The sequence below is a fragment of the Halyomorpha halys genome, unplaced genomic scaffold (genome assembly GCF_000696795.3).
Source record: "Halyomorpha halys isolate HHAL.00 unplaced genomic scaffold, Hhal_1.1 Scaffold257.1, whole genome shotgun sequence".
Classification (NCBI taxonomy): domain Eukaryota; kingdom Metazoa; phylum Arthropoda; class Insecta; order Hemiptera; family Pentatomidae; genus Halyomorpha; species Halyomorpha halys.
Window position 1 is genome coordinate 263,258 of NW_027104967.1, and position 15,889 is coordinate 279,146.

The window sequence follows — 15,889 nt, forward strand, 5'->3', positions numbered from 1 at the left end:
TATACCCCCAAATTATCAATTAATTTGAAAAATTAAACAATAAAAAAGATATGCTTTGAGAGTTGATAATCATTATTTAAACTTTTAATCTAAGTTGAATCATTTAATGATAAATTATGAATTTACTCTAAATTTTGAAAAAGTTTACCAACAGTTTCATGTCTCCTGATCCAGTAATCAGCATCTTGTCATCAAGAAATCTACAAGAAGAAAGAAATCCTTCGTAGCCCAGAAGTTCCCTTGTCATTTTTGCTGCACCAGTGCTATCCCTATTGTTAACATCGTATACTGTGCACATATTATCCATTCCTCCACAAGCTAAGAAAAAAAGATGACAATGAGATTACTTTAGGAAATTTTTGTTCTATTATACAATATACCAAATTTTTTTTCTTACCCACAAAGTTACCCGAAGGTGCAAAAGCAACACTCATAACCCAAGAAGATCGTAAAGGAATGACTTGTACTTTATTACCAGTCCATGTATCCCAAATTATAAGTTTTCCATCCAGAGAACCAGTAACAATATGTCTGGAAAATTGGAAGATAATATTTAATTATTGAAGTATATTTATTTCATATTCATCATAATTATAAATATTAATATCAGACCTGCTATCTCCACTATAATGAACTGAATTAACTTTGTTGATATGACCTTTTAAATACTTTTTCGTTGTAAGCCTTACTTTTGGGGCATCAGAAACATTTGCACAGGCATCCTCAAGTTTTACATCAGCTACTTTTGACTGTCCTTCCTGGATTGTAAAAATAATAAATAACCATACAATTTTGTTTTATTATTATTATTTTATTTTATCACTCTTATTGCTGGTGTAGAAAAGAAGTTTCAAACGTTCAAATGGATTTTGAGAATCTTAATAGACACTATAGGCAGAGGGTATATGTTAATATTAAGCGACAAATAATGTGGTGACATTCAGTACACTGAAATAATGCACAGAAGATGAACATGATAAAATATAGTTGTTAATCCTTAGTTTTAGACCGTTATGAAAAATAAAAAATACTTATGATAAATTTAAAAAAACTAACTTATATTTAAGATATGAATAGGAAAGGTTTTAATCTGGATTGTCATATAAAATTAAGTAGAACAGTGAACTGGGTAACATGAAACATTCTGATGTTAAAATAACTTAAAGAAGTAATAAAACAGCTAATTTCTTCCAGAAAAAAGAAAACAATAAATACAAAGGGAGTAATTTGTTTAATTAAGGACTACTACTTGGTACTATTTTTTAAAATCTTTATTTTATTAATTTATAAAAAAAATTTATTGTTTGATTGCTTTAATAAATTAAAATTATAATGAAGCATAGAAAATGATAGCTAATTAATAAAGGTAAATGGAAATTAAGGAAAGGAATGAGTTGTTTTTTTTTTAATGCAGTCAAAGCAAGAAAATCATTTTTTTTTGTTTGTTTATTGGATAAGATAAATCATTAATGAGTTTTATTTTATATTGGGAAAATGGACAAAGAATCTCAATTAGGGTTGAAACTGATTGGCTAATATTTACCTGAGTTTTATTTTTATGTTTTTATTTAATAAAATGTGCTTTAATATTAATTTGTTTAAAAGTTTATTTTTTGTACTATTGAAAAAAAAAAAAAAAAGATTTTGACTGAGAAATCATAAGGTTTGAAAATGTTTGTTGTTTTCTTAGTAGAAGGATCTTTTATGATTAAAAAAAAGAAAAGAAAAAAGAATAGGCCATGAGGAATCATATAATAGACCTGATTCACCACAAGCAGTAAATCAATTCAGTTAAATGAATAAAATTTCCCTTCTCTGTATTCAATCTAAATAAATGATTCTATGACACAATATGTGAATAAAATATATCATCCAATAAATTATTGAAAAATTCCATGTAGTTTTCAATTATATTGACATAGTTGTACTGAGGAATGTTTCATGATGAAATATATGAATCGAAAGATGTAAATAAATAAAATAAAATTGGATTATTTTTTAACGTTTCACCATTATATACCATTTAAAACTCCCTTGTTTCACTTTTACATGATCAATATTTATCAGAATTTAATAATGACTTTTCAAATAAAACTAATTTCATCTGGAAATTAATTTCAAGGTCATCATATAATTATAATCATAAAATATGACTTTATGGACAAATTTGAAGCCTGAAATTTCAGTTTTCTTTTTTATCATGTATTACTTAAGTTTATTATTTCAAATTTATGAGAATTATATTCATATTCACAACAGATATAAATATATAATTTTTCTTATAACAATGTACAACAAGAAGCAGTTTTTGTTTTCTCTGATAGTTTAAAATTTGGATGAAAACAATGAGTAATGCTACAATACCTTTACTTTCTTGATTAAATCTTCAAGTTCTTTTCTCAATTTTGCAGTCTCTTCGTCAACTTTCGGTGGCATGCTTGAAAATGTTCACTAAAAAGGTTAATAGAATAGATTCTAATTTACTTCATTCAATTTTAACTTTAACTGGACATTGCTTACCAACTTAAAGAAGACTAAAGTAGAACAAGAGAACAGAATAAGCCAATTTGCTCAATCTCATTAGGGGCACTATAGGGTAGCTCTTTAATTCTATTATCTCTATTAAAACTTTTTTTTCATGACTTAAATATATTTTTTAATATTTGTACTTTTAAACAAACTTGGTAGAAATATTGTGAATTTATCTACTATGTTTTTATCAAATGAATAGTAATACCACACATAAAAGAATCTCTCTCAGCTAAAAATTTAAAATTGAAGACAATACAGATTTGATGTATGGTATTAATAACACACATAAATGTCGTTAATTAGCAAGTCAAAATAGCAAATTTATAGGAAGTTTCATTTTCAAATTTTAGATATTGGAAAAAGTTTACATCATTTTTTATGTATTTTGGTCTTTTTCGGCTTTATAAGAAAATTTTTTAAACATAGGATTTAATCATAAAGCAATTTGTTTTCAAGATTTCATCAGTATAAACTTAGTTGATAGACTTTAATGTAACAATATATTCCAGAGTAAAATTAATTTTCATTTCATTTCTTTTGTTTGTACAAAAAATTTGTAGCTCTACTCATTAGTTCTCAAATTAATAAAGAAATGGAACTTTCAGTTATTACTAGAGATTTGATTTGCATTTAATAAAAAATATGTGTTGTTTTACATAAATATATAGTAAAACAGACAAATATTTAAAAGAAAAAAATTCAAAAATTGAGAAATTCAATTTTAAAAAATAAACAAAATGTATAACTATTTTAATTTTAATACAAAAAATGAATAGTTAAAATTTAAATAATAATTTAATTGTAATAAAAAGAATATTTTAATCATTATAAAAGAAAAAAATGTGCATTTAGTTTCAATAGTGATTTTAATTTGCCATCTTCGGAAATATTTCAAATGAGATGTATCTTTATATATTCAAAAGCAAATCTTTGATTGTTGTATTGTCAAATCAAATTGTGAGATTTAAGTAATAATTAGACACTATTAAATTCCTAGAAAAGTAAAGAAAATCAGAAAAAGATTGAAATTGTTTACTTTCACAAGATTATCTGTTTATTTTAGGCTCCCAAAAAATAATTGAGAACAAAATGTTTTCTAAATTTTGTTTTCTAATTACCTACAGTTTAATCTTTATTTAAAAAAATATAAAAAGTGAGAAAGGAGATATGGATTAAAAGGATTAAAATGTGTTGTAACAAGAGAAATATGTAAACAAATTAAAATTGTAAAATATTTAATATATAAAATAAACATGGTTTAAGGTTGCTTAAATATCACAGAATACATGAATATGCGTATGAATATCATCAAAAATAATATGTAAAAACATAAAAAATCCCTTCCCTCTATTTTTCAGAAAATAATGTTCTGATTTGTAGGAGCAATTGAGGAGGTGGCTGGAAAAAGGTCATATACCATAAATAGTTGTTTTGATTTGTAGCATTCCAAAGTTTTTTTTTATACATGAATATATATAATCAATAGCATCTTCAGTATTTTTTCTTATTGTCTTTATTTTATTCCTGTTCAGAAAGGAAACTAAATATAGACAATACCAAAACATATAAATTCAATAATCAATTTGGAGAAAAAAAAGTATAGGACCTTTTTCCACCTAATGCGTTTTTTTTCTGTAAAACCTTCATTTGCTTTCTTTCTTTGATAAAAATGAACTCAAATCATGGCATATAAAATTCTGACATTGTTAAAATGAAAGTACAGAAAAGAGTAGCAGATTATAATGAACATGTAGAGAGTATAGTGTCATCTTAAATATTTTTTAATTAATAATTAAAAATACTTTAAAATATGAATATCAAGACAGTATAGCAGTCAATTTTGTTATTCTAACCTTCTTTATTTTTGAGAATCTAGGAATCAGAAAATTACGAATACTCTCACATGTTATTTATTGTTCTTATTATGTTGTTTATGTTCTTATTGAACATTCCTCAATAATTCTGAAAATCTTCTCAACCACTTTCTTTCCTAGATGGGATGTGTGTTTTTCCTGAATTTCTCTTCTTATTTCTTTCTAGTTTTCACTACTTCAACATTCTACTATGTTCCTGCTTGTCAACATAATTAAATAATTAACATTAAAAATACTACAACAGAACCAGAAGAAATAGCGACAAAACAGTTTCACTTGTTTATATTTTCCCAAAGAAGGATTCATAATGCTAGGTTTGGGAAAAAAACAGTTGTTACTTTGGAATGGTACAAGATATTTCAGCGAAGTTTTTACAGATTAATCTTGAAATTATAAGGAAAAGACTCAAACATTTAAAAAAGAAACCTATAGATTTGCCGGCTCCTTTTTCAACCATCTCCTCAATTGAGAAAATGAATAAAAAACAATTTTTTCACATGACTTAGAATGGTAAATTTTCAAGTGTTTATAATTTTTTTGAAAACTTGACAGGGTTCTATCTTCTTTTTACAGCAAAACCTATTTTTCTCTCAATTATACTTGCTTTAATGATTTTATTGAAGATTAAAAGGTTTCTATTTTGATATTATAAACAAATTTTTATTCCTTCAGGAACATTATTCACCATCTAGATTTCATAGCTTAATTAGTAATCTGTTAATTTATTCAGTTTTTATTATTTATTTTTCTTCTAATAAACAAATTGGCTCAGAGATATCTTTGTGAACATGTCAGAACCTAGAATATTTTCACAGAAAGATATAGGAAAATACACATAATATAAAATAAAATACTAGCTAAAATTTAAAAGGCGATGACCCAAAACTACTTTTTCTTTATATAATAATCTTTATACTATGCAGTTAAACTTATTGCTGTTTAATATTCTGGTATCTTGTTTAAATTAGCATTACTTAAATAAACATTAGGGCATTACTAAACATATTTATTTAAATTTTATAACAATTAAGTATCATGAAATTTATATTGAAATTAGGATTTGCTTTAAAGAAGCTTAAAAAAAAAATAAAAATAATAATAATAAAATAAATAAAGTTAGAATGTAGAAAGATCAGACAATAGCAACTATTCTGCATGGACCTCCAGTGCCATTCCTTATCTTCATTGGAAGAACAATAATTGTGAAAATTTTTGGTAACGGCCTTTTGAAATCTACATTCTCCATAATGTATAAATTCTTTGAAGTCAACTCAATATGTGCATCAACATTTAATCCTTGGTCTATTGAGGGGGTGTCGAGCCCAACTCCAACAATCTAAAAAATAAAAATTGTTTATAAAAAAAAAAAATCTAAATTGAAACAATTTATTGGTAAAAACCATGAAATGTATAATTATTAGTTCTAAATGATGCTTTAAAAACAATTTTCTATAAAGTAATTTTTATTTTTTGAAAATGTAAATACCTTTACTTAATAAATACCTTTTTAGACTTGGTTATCCATTCTGAAGCTTCTTTTGATAAACCAGGAAAACAAAATTTGTTCCTTGGTCCAAAATAATCCGTTTTATTGTTGTATCTGCAGATAATCGTAATAGTATAGAAAAAAGTGATGACAATTTAATCATTTTCAAAGTCTTAGCTTATAGAATGGTTTTATATTTATGTTTTGACAACAATTATTAGCTAGTAAATAAAATGCTGGTAGTTAATATACCAAATATGAATACTTTAGAATGCATCTTATGCTTAAAACACCTGCTTGATCAAGAAGAGGAAAACTTCAGCAGACCTTTCAAATTCAAAGTTTATTAAAAAAATTTGACTGTTAGATGAACCAGTTCGATTGAATAGCCAATTCTTTAGGACTATCCAATAAAAATATATTTTTAAGACTGTGTGTACTTCTTGATTAGCATAATAAACTTACCTTGATCCCCAACCGAAGCTAATGAGTAGAACAGCATTGTTTGGAAATGGGCCATTTTCACATTCCCACTTCTCAAGTTCCTCAGCTGGTAATTTATAAGAACAATTTCCATCAGTCTCTGAAGAAGCATTCAAGAAAACACCTAACAGAGTTGACAATACAGTAATTTTTTTTACATACATGAGAAGCCTTGTTGAGCCAAGTGACTTGAGTATCAAAAAATATAATTTTGGGGAAATTAAAAACTATCTCATTTTGACAAAAACTGTACATCTTTATTAATTTTTGAACTAAATGTTAAGAAGCATAACATTAAACATAGTAACAAATTGGGTAGTGAAAATATGAAAAATATTTTTTATAATTAAAAAATCAGAGAAACGATATATCCATGTTTGGTTTCCCCGAAATGATTGAAGTCAAAAGGTTTTTATTATTTACAATTTATTCGAAGGATAACTCATTTGCTTCTCATAATTATTACAGCCATATAAGTCCTTTTTCTTTGCTCCTTCATGTAGCACCAGTCTCAGAAGACTTAATTTCAGCTGATATAATATTCTCAATTTTTATGACTATTTGAAAACTTTGCATTGAAAAATATAGTTCCTGGACTGTCATTTATCAATTTTAACCAAGCTACATCTTGGTATGATGAAATAATAAATAAAAATTGATAATTAATAAATTTCATGATTCATCAAGTAATCAAACGAATCATCTTTTTACCAGCCTAACCCCTCACCTCCAGTGTCTCACCTAGGAGGTGGCCTTATAGTATTTATTAATATATGAATGTAGAATAAGGTAATATTTAATAAAAAGATAAGGCTCTGCATCATGAAAATAGTAATTTATGTACTAGAAGTTTCCATATAAAAACAGACAATAGGATTAAACAAATCTTACAACATATTGCAGTAAAAGAAAAATAAATATTATGAGAATTATTAGATAATAGAGCAATGCTGAATTAGAGTTCAGAAAAAAAAAATTACTGGTGTTAATTATTGTATATTTATTCTGTGAGGTGTAAGTAGGATACTGAAAATTGATTATTTGATCAATGATAATGTAAAGAAAATTAATCAATCAAAGGAAATAATAGAGATAAATGCCCTTTGAAAAAAAAGATAAATATAATAATAATCTTTTCTTTATTGAATTATATGGATAAAATTAAATAAATATTTGAGAAAAAATAATTTTATATAATGAAAATCGCATAATATGAAATCTAGAATGCAAGTAAAAATTAAAATTAAATAGATTTACTAAATTATTGTGGGGTTCAAGAGACAAAGTCCAGGAGATAGTGATTTCTGTTTTGCAGTGCAGACCCAGGGTCATCAAAAGTTGTTGAATTAGTATAAATCCCTCTGGTTCTTAGTTTGTACTGATTTCTGTTAAAGGGATTTCTGGTGGGGGACAGAGAAAAGGAAGGGCTGTGAGGGCTTAAACGTATAAAGCTCCTAGATTTCTACTGCGCTTGTCACTTAAAAACTAGATTCCACTTTAGAACTTTTGCTGATCATAAAATCTCTATAATTCATTAACAACTGTTATATTCTGTTTATAGTCTTAGATCATTTACAGGGAACAAGCTCCATGTATGTATGGATTTACATACAGCTCCATCTTTCAGCATTTATTTTATAGAGATCGTCGTTTCTGGTGTTGAGTCTGTTGCCATGAGATTGGCAATGATATTTCAATTCTATTTTTTGTGATAAAAAATTTGTAGATAATAAAAAAAAAAAATCACTTTTTTTTCTTCAAATTTTTAGCTCTTCAATCACTGGGCCCTAAATCACTCAATTATAATTACAACCTTCAGTGACTACTCATACAACAAGGAATAAGCATACAAGTTACCACCTGTTGTTATTAATCTGTAAAGAGGTACTTCATGCAACTTCCATCCTAGTCGATTGAAATGGTAGGGAGCATCAAGGTGAGTTCCGCAATGTTCTGCAGTCTCAAACTGATTAGTTGCAAGCCAATATCCTCTATTTGAGTTTGCAGTCTTTTTAATAAATCTGAAAAAAAAATCTATTCTTTAATCAGTAGTATAGATATCTGTTTCTTAATTTTTAGTCCTATATCAGTCACTGAATTAATTTAATGAAATACATTTCATCATTTTTATTGATAGTAAGAAAGTATACATTGTGATGATTAATTTTTAAGAATAAATGAACTTCAGAAAGCACTCTCTCATCTGTATTCTCTCAGCTGGTCAAGTCTCTTATCTTGTCCACGAAAAGGATAACAATAACAACAATTACCATAAATTTGATATATAAATAAGAAATAATAATCTGTTGATATGCACACATCATACAACTTCCAGTTACTAACCTACTTACGCCCCCAAGTTTTGTATAGGTCTGTCAGCTCTTGCTGAAGTTATCGATATGTCTTTGATTTTCTCAAAAACAATATTTAAAGACCAGAAAAGACAAAACTTATGAACAAAAAATTTTTATTTTTCTGTTGCTATAAAAATTTTTATTTTAGGGTATCTCGAGATAGGAATAACAAATATAAATTTTGATCCTGCCAAGAATACAACAATTTAACAAAAGATAATGAAGCAGTCATTGAAAGATCGTGAGGTCTTGGCATTTCCCATTTGAATCATATTTATCTATTTTTCCTTTTTCCTCCTTTAGTTATTCCTGAAATTCTTTAATATTTTGCATTTATACATTGTTTGTATATTAATGCTAACAATGAAAACTGTTTATTTTTTCAAATAAACAAAATTAAAAGGACTTTGGATTAAGATTTTTTGAAAATTCGGCATTTAAACTTTAACCTACGAAACTAGGTTACTTCGATTCAGGGGACCACAAAACATGTATTACCCTCTAAAACACAAATTTTAAAATTGTTCACAATCGCAATACTCTCCCTAACTATATTCTATTTATAGGGAAGTGAAAGTAAAAAATTAAGATTTTATAATAACACTTTTTTTTTTAAGTAAAATTAATACATAATTTTTCATAAAATTTCTCAATTCATTAATTTGTATGTATTTATGAGCACACTACTGATTTATTGTTTTATGTACTTTTATTATTAGAGATTAATATTACAAATTATAAGAAATGATGATAAACACCAACAAATCATGAATGATGACAAAATAATCGAATCTGTACTTAATACAGAGAAGTCAACTGTGGTGAGTTAGGATATGAATTTAATACAAAAAAGGAAGTAAAGAGAATCAAGATGAAGCATTTCATTATGTTGAACAACCCTCCTTCCTCTAATTTTTCAAACATTTTTTGTTTAAACATAATAACAAATATTGTTAAAAATTTGTTATTATTTTAAATTTGAGTGCAATGTTATTACTTTTTCAATTCAATAATTCTTATTAGGCATGTCTAGCCCTTAAAATATTTTTTATGGTTATTGAAATTTTTTTTAGTTAATTGATGATTTCTGCTATTCCACTTTTCCAAAATCCTGTGTTGCCCCTTCTATTGGTATATAGCATTTCCTGAATAAAAATATAAATTAATCAAAAGTAATAAGGAATTGGCCATCAACTCTTTTGAAACCTGCTCAGTCTACTTGTTTCACAAAATGTTTTTAATTTTACTTTCCACAAGTTATTGATGTACTACATCACCCAGCAAAGTTGTATTAACCAAAAAACATCTCAGTACCGTATAAAAATTGGTTTAAACTTAAGGTCAAATAAAGTTTAATGATGTTTTAGGTGATTCCTGTAAAGTTTTTGAAAATATATTGTGCTGGTTTTGAAACTAAATGTCTCAAATATAAGTATATACTTTTAATATCTCCATGAGAGATCAGTTGGTTTATTACACTAAACTATGTATGCTTTGAGATTTAAACTTATTTTCTTTCATAGTTTTTATTTGTATTTAATGTATTATATGTATACAGGTTTACAATGCTTCATTATATACAAATTTTATATCTGATTTATATAGTAATTTATATGATGAAGGAAGAAAACAAAAGTTTGAAAATACAAACATAAGTTGATAAGAAAATTAATGTCTGAGGACACCTTCATCAAAAATATTTGACTATTAAAACATGATGTTACCTGAATGGGATCCCAGTTGTAGTCCAATAAGCACTGTTTTTGTCATGTGGATAGCTCAAATCTATCAGTTCGTTGCCTCTGACCGGAGATAAAATAAATACTATAAACAGCAGCATCTTCGACACCTAAAAAATATTAAATCTAATTTTCTATTTATTAATGTTTATGTATTATCATAAATAAATTTGTATTATCACAAATAAGGTGAGCATTGATATGCAGCTTTAGGAAATATAATCATTATTTGATGAGACAAAAACTGTCTAGTTCTTATCTTATGGATTAAGAAAAGAAAAATCTCATTGAGAAAGAATATATTGTTATGGCTAAGAAACATTCTGAAATTATAGAAGCTATTCTTTTTATGCAAACAAACCAGGAGTGTATTGATTCAGTTTTCTTTATTGACTTCTTATCTTGCAAAGCCACTCTCCACCCTCTTCACTTCAACCTCTTCCATCATTTATAATAAGTTGCCCCTCCATTAATTTCAAGTTGTATTCAAATTAATAATATCAGAGAAAAAAAAACTTCTTATAATTTGATTTTACACTGCCCATAGTAAAATTAATTATATTTATAAAACCAACACAGTTAATGAAGGATATAAATTAGACTTTCAATGATTTCCATGATCATGTTGGGTAATAAATTTGATTACAAAGGATTAAAATCAGGTGTCCTTTGTAATTTTCTCATTAAATGCTGTTAATCGTGATGGTGGAAAACTTGAATAATTTTGTACACCACATAAATAATATTAATACAAGTTTTAAAGAAAACTATTGCCTGTATATCAACTTAACAAAATAATTTCCCAAAATTTCAAATGAAGGAAAAATTTAATCAACTAATGAATACTGCTAATATGGAAATATTTATATATGTTGTTATACTATAAGAGAGATATGTTCAGTATTGATAAAAGGTGAGGATTTTAATAAATACATCACTAAAAATAGACAACTATGCTTTATTTTTTCATATAGTCTCACTATTACCAAAAATTAGATAAAAATATATGTACGTTTACAATCTTAAATATTGCTCAAACAACCAAAAAAATAAAAAGCAAAATTGTTTTTCTTCATAATCAAGTCAGACTTCAAATTATAAACAGAATTTAAATTAAGTTCTGAAAAAAAAAAAACATTGTAAAGCCATCATTACATGGTCAATATTGTTGAAGATGGTGTTTCGGACTTTAAGAATTAAAGAGGAATAATTCAAAATTTGTAATGTCAGAAATTTCAATGAGTGGACCTCATATTCCAGACCAAATAAATAGACAAATTATTCCCTGAAATTTGCCCTTTTCCAGTATATTTTTGGAAAACTGAACTTCTCTAAATCGCATTTATAAGCAATTTTGAGTATAATAAACTCTTTGGATAATGTTTTACATAATTATTTCAGTATACAATAGGTTCTCAAATCTCCCAAATTTTTTAGCTTTCATATTAGTGGGGGAAATGATAAACCCCTCTCCAACCCTGTCTAGGGCCTTTTAAGATTTGGGGCCCCTCCAGATTAGAGCAGATCCCATTAAATTATTTTCAACAACTTCAGACAATTATTAACAACATAATTATTGAAATATTTAAGATTTAAAACGTTTAAATTTAAAAATATTAACATTTAAAAGATGTACTTTTCTTGATTTTTGATCAGCAAGGTCATAAATTATTTTTTCAAAGTCTATTTATCTAAGTACATCAGTTACAATCAAGGTCGGTGATTAACTGTTCAATATTTCTTGAGAAAATCATACTTCACACTTCATTCTTGATTTATGTTAATTTATGGACCATAGGAGTTAAGGGTAGGCCCTATGGATCGTAAGGCCCCAGCTTGCATCCATTCAGCATTTTAATAAAAACATCACTAAAAATAGACAAGAATAAAAATAAAAAATAGACTAAAATTCAATAAAAATAGACATAAAATAAAATTTGTTTTTAACAAATTCTACTTTTTATTATTTATAAATTCTTTTTATAAGTGTCATTTAATGTAATTTGATAGATTTAAAATGAAACCAGTAAAAATTGACTAAAACTCCTATAGAATTTGATATTGACTCAGTAATATTAACACTGTTAGGGTAACTTTATGCATTTTTTGGTAAATAATGAAAATTTATTTGCTTTAATAAGCTCTAACAAAAACAAATGGATGAATGAGTTTTGAGGTCCTAAGAATCGCATTAGATGTTCTCTGGTATATAAGAAATAGTCAATTGCATAGTGAACAACATTTGGAATCAATGTATACATCAAAAAACGTTTCATAAAATTTCATTATCAGGAATTGAAGGTGCAATGACTTACTATTGAGAAATCCAACTTCATCTTAAAGACTGATGCACACACTAATGTAAGATATTCTGCTATGAGCTCTTTATTTATTTTTTCAGTGTATAAGTCTGTAATTTATTTCATAAATTCAATAAATATTAGTTTTTTGTTAGTTTCTTTCATTTTTCAATTTCATATTTTTAAAAAATATTATTTTGATTATTATTATTAATTTTTTTACTACTCTCTTTTCATTAATTAAAATCATTCGATCATCATAACATTGTAAATCGTTTGAGGTGTAGTTTTTGACTACTTCCTGACTAAACCCATAGATTATCAATTATTAAAAGCAATTCTAATTGTTACAGTAACCATATTAAGCCCACAAGGTAGATCTGATAATAAAGAAATATAAATAAAATAGACGGATGAACTGTTCGAGCTACAGTTACTGTATTCACATTTCCTCAGGTTTTATAAAAAATAATAGCTATTTTAATCCTAGTCAGTAAATACATTCACGTGCAAAGTATAATTTTTATAAATGATGGAAGTAAAAAAAATAACTGACATCATCCCAAGAGAGCGTGAGTTTGCTCGTTTGAAGGGGGAAAGATTTCTCACCTCGCTAAAGAAAAATAATATTTTGGCTGGAAGGGCGGTAAAGGGGTGGGCGATGTATACATTTTGTAAAAAGCTCTGCTATGTATAAATCACTGAGATAGAAGAGAGATTGCTATGAATGTATACAAGTCTATTATTCTGTCAGTTCGGGATATATCGTAGCCTAATATTGAGAGGGAGCCAAACTCTCGAGTGTTCTTCGCCTTCCCCTTCCTTCGATAAAGGTGTGCTGCAATCAATCATGCACAGATTCCTATAGCCCCTTCGGCAACTTCCATCTTTCTTGTAACATACCTGTGCAATAAACCTCCTCCAATTTATGGTGGAGTAGGGGTAGCTATTTTGGAGCACGTGGTGGGATAATAATAACGGATAAAAATGTACTCATTATTATGCAAATGTTCTTACATAAAAGGACCGAAAAGAAAAAAATCTGAGAACCTATTTGAGAAAAATACCGATTTAATCATTGGATATATTCATGGTTAATGTAAGGTAATTCTTTTGATGTGAGCTAACAGCACAATACATTTTAATTAAATGGAGATTTGAAACTTTTTCTAATATAATTCGTTCGTTCATTTTATAATAACAAAAGTCGAAAGTCTCAATGTGTGTGCAAGTACGCATTTCTCCGAAAGGAATGGAGTAAGATTGTAAATGACTTTTATGTTTCTTCTGTTTAAATTGAACGGCTCTAAAGGCAAGAACATAAAACCTGTTCTCTCTAAACTTCACAACGGTAATATTTTTAATTTGTCAAAATTTCACTGAGCTATGCATTTTTTTCTTTTATATCGAAAAAGGAAAATAAGGATATGGCCAATTCTCCAAATGTGTTGCGATTTAGTAATCAGAATGCTTTCTTAATTAGAGTCGATTTGATTTTTTAAATTTTTATTATTTTCAGGGAATGCTCCTTCAAAATATTATTAAGTACACGCTTGAAATAGTAGTTTTCGTGAAGTATATTTAAAAAAACAAGTCTTACTCAAGGGATTGATAAAACGAAATGAAGTGCCTAATTACTGTATTAATTTACTAAATGTTTTTCAACATAAAGCATACTTTGAAACTGTAACAAAAAACTCCGCCCTGTTTAAAAATACTTGAAAAACTCCCAATTTTCAATATTATCACATGCATTATGATAATAATACACAACATAGAATATAATATCCAATGCTATAAAAAAATATACTTTTGAACATGATATATGTAAACAAACAACATATCGCTGCCACGGAAGTATAATGACAACTGCATATTCTTACTTATAATTCACAACTGAAAAATATGTCGTTATTCTGCCGACGGGGAAGGTAAATAAGTCATGAAATTGTAACATATCTACCATAGCAATATTTGCATGTACAATTCTGTGGATTTCTAAGCATCTAGTAGTCCGTCAAAAAATGGTGTAGATGGTGGATAAGGAGTGGAGGAAAATGGAGTGAACCATTTTCCATCTTTCACTCCAGAGAAGCATCTAAAAAAAACAACTAAGAAAAGCATATACCTAAAGAGTTTTTGAAATACTATGAAGATATGTGATGTACAAAATGTAAGTTTTATCGGTATTAACTTTAAGTGAGTGACCACTAATAAATACACTCACACACTTTTCATTCTTTTTTACATTCAGGAACAAAAATAAAGAGATTTCAGATGGAAACAAAAGGGATTAGTGTTTACAGATTCCTTCTAGTGTGCCCTGATCAACTTTCAGCACGAAAGTTTCCTTTGTGAGGGTATATATAGATGGGCATTTCATAAAAGGACAAGGGAGGGACCGAAAACTTTGTGAGAGGGGGTAAAAAGAGTTATAGTGATTGACGTTTTCAACATGGATCCGACTTTTCTAGAGGGAACGCACTTGCCTAGATTTCTATTACAACTAGAGACTATAAAATGCCAACAATTGTTTTTATAAATCTGTTACGCTTTTGCCAAAAAAGCACATTTACTCCAACTTACTTTGTACCTGTCCTGTCCTCTGATCCTTTAGCGTAGCTGCAAGACTAGAGAATTAAACTACTAAGAGAGACAGCTTACTCCATATCTGCTAAGACGATGTTTACGTGTAATATTGACCTAAAATGTCTTTAAATCACTCTTTATTCACTGAAATGTAGAAAAACGACGTTTATCTCTGGCTTTAAATGACTAAACAAACACACGGTTTTTCAGTTTAAGCACGTACTCCATATCGAAATATCTATACAATAAATACGTTTAATGCTAATAAAACATAATTTATGGTGTCTAGAACCATTTTATTTATTTACTTTTTTTGTTATGTTATTTAATCTTTAAAATAACAATAAATATTTAGCATTAGGAACATTAGCAACTAACCAAAAATATTTTAAGAATGATGTGATTTTATTAGATAGTAAAAAGTAATGGAAATTGTTTCAATTTTTTGATTTGATCATTTTTAAAATTTATTAAAGCTAAATGTCAAGTATTTGAAATATATGAAGGGTAAATTTTATTAAAAATCTTTTCT

At 27.1% G+C, this 15,889-nt stretch overlaps 2 protein-coding genes across 2 annotated transcripts in view; both read right to left on the reverse strand.

Moving 5' to 3' along the window:
• Positions 1-2,530, reverse strand: part of Gbeta76C (guanine nucleotide-binding protein subunit beta-2) — a 5,964-nt gene extending 3,434 nt beyond the window's left edge. Inside the window, exons 1-4 of the mRNA XM_014419973.2 lie at positions 2,365-2,530; positions 613-758; positions 398-531; positions 153-318 (exon numbers count right to left, since the gene is read on the reverse strand). Of these exons, the coding sequence (XP_014275459.1) occupies positions 153-318; positions 398-531; positions 613-758; positions 2,365-2,436 (518 nt within the window). The 5' untranslated portion in view covers positions 2,437-2,530. The remainder of the gene's footprint in view (positions 1-152; positions 319-397; positions 532-612; positions 759-2,364) is intronic.
• A 2,570-nt stretch (positions 2,531-5,100) lies between these two features.
• Positions 5,101-15,443, reverse strand: LOC106680344 (kynurenine formamidase). The gene is made up of 6 exons (XM_014419970.2): positions 15,355-15,443; positions 10,454-10,578; positions 8,236-8,396; positions 6,358-6,499; positions 5,910-6,006; positions 5,101-5,742 (listed from the first exon to the last, which is right to left on the reverse strand). The coding sequence occupies exons 2-6, from the start codon at positions 10,567-10,569 to the stop codon at positions 5,539-5,541; spliced, it is 720 nt and encodes a 239-aa protein (XP_014275456.1). The 5' UTR covers positions 10,570-10,578; positions 15,355-15,443; the 3' UTR covers positions 5,101-5,538.
• Between the last annotated feature and the right edge of the window lie 446 nt (positions 15,444-15,889).

What these genes read in the sequence shown, in the direction of transcription:
- LOC106680344 (XM_014419970.2), bottom strand. Translation starts at nt 10,569, where the DNA reads ATGCTGCTGTTTATAGTATTTATTTTATCTCCGGTCAGAGGCAACGAA. An exon ending in AGCTTCGGTTGGGGATCAAG is followed by an intron (nt 6,007 to 6,357) that starts GTAAGTTTATTA and finishes GATTATCTGCAG; the next exon opens with ATACAACAATAAAACGGATT. An exon ending in GGATAACCAAGTCTAAAAAG is followed by an intron (nt 5,743 to 5,909) that starts GTATTTATTAAG and finishes TTTATTTTTTAG; the next exon opens with ATTGTTGGAGTTGGGCTCGA.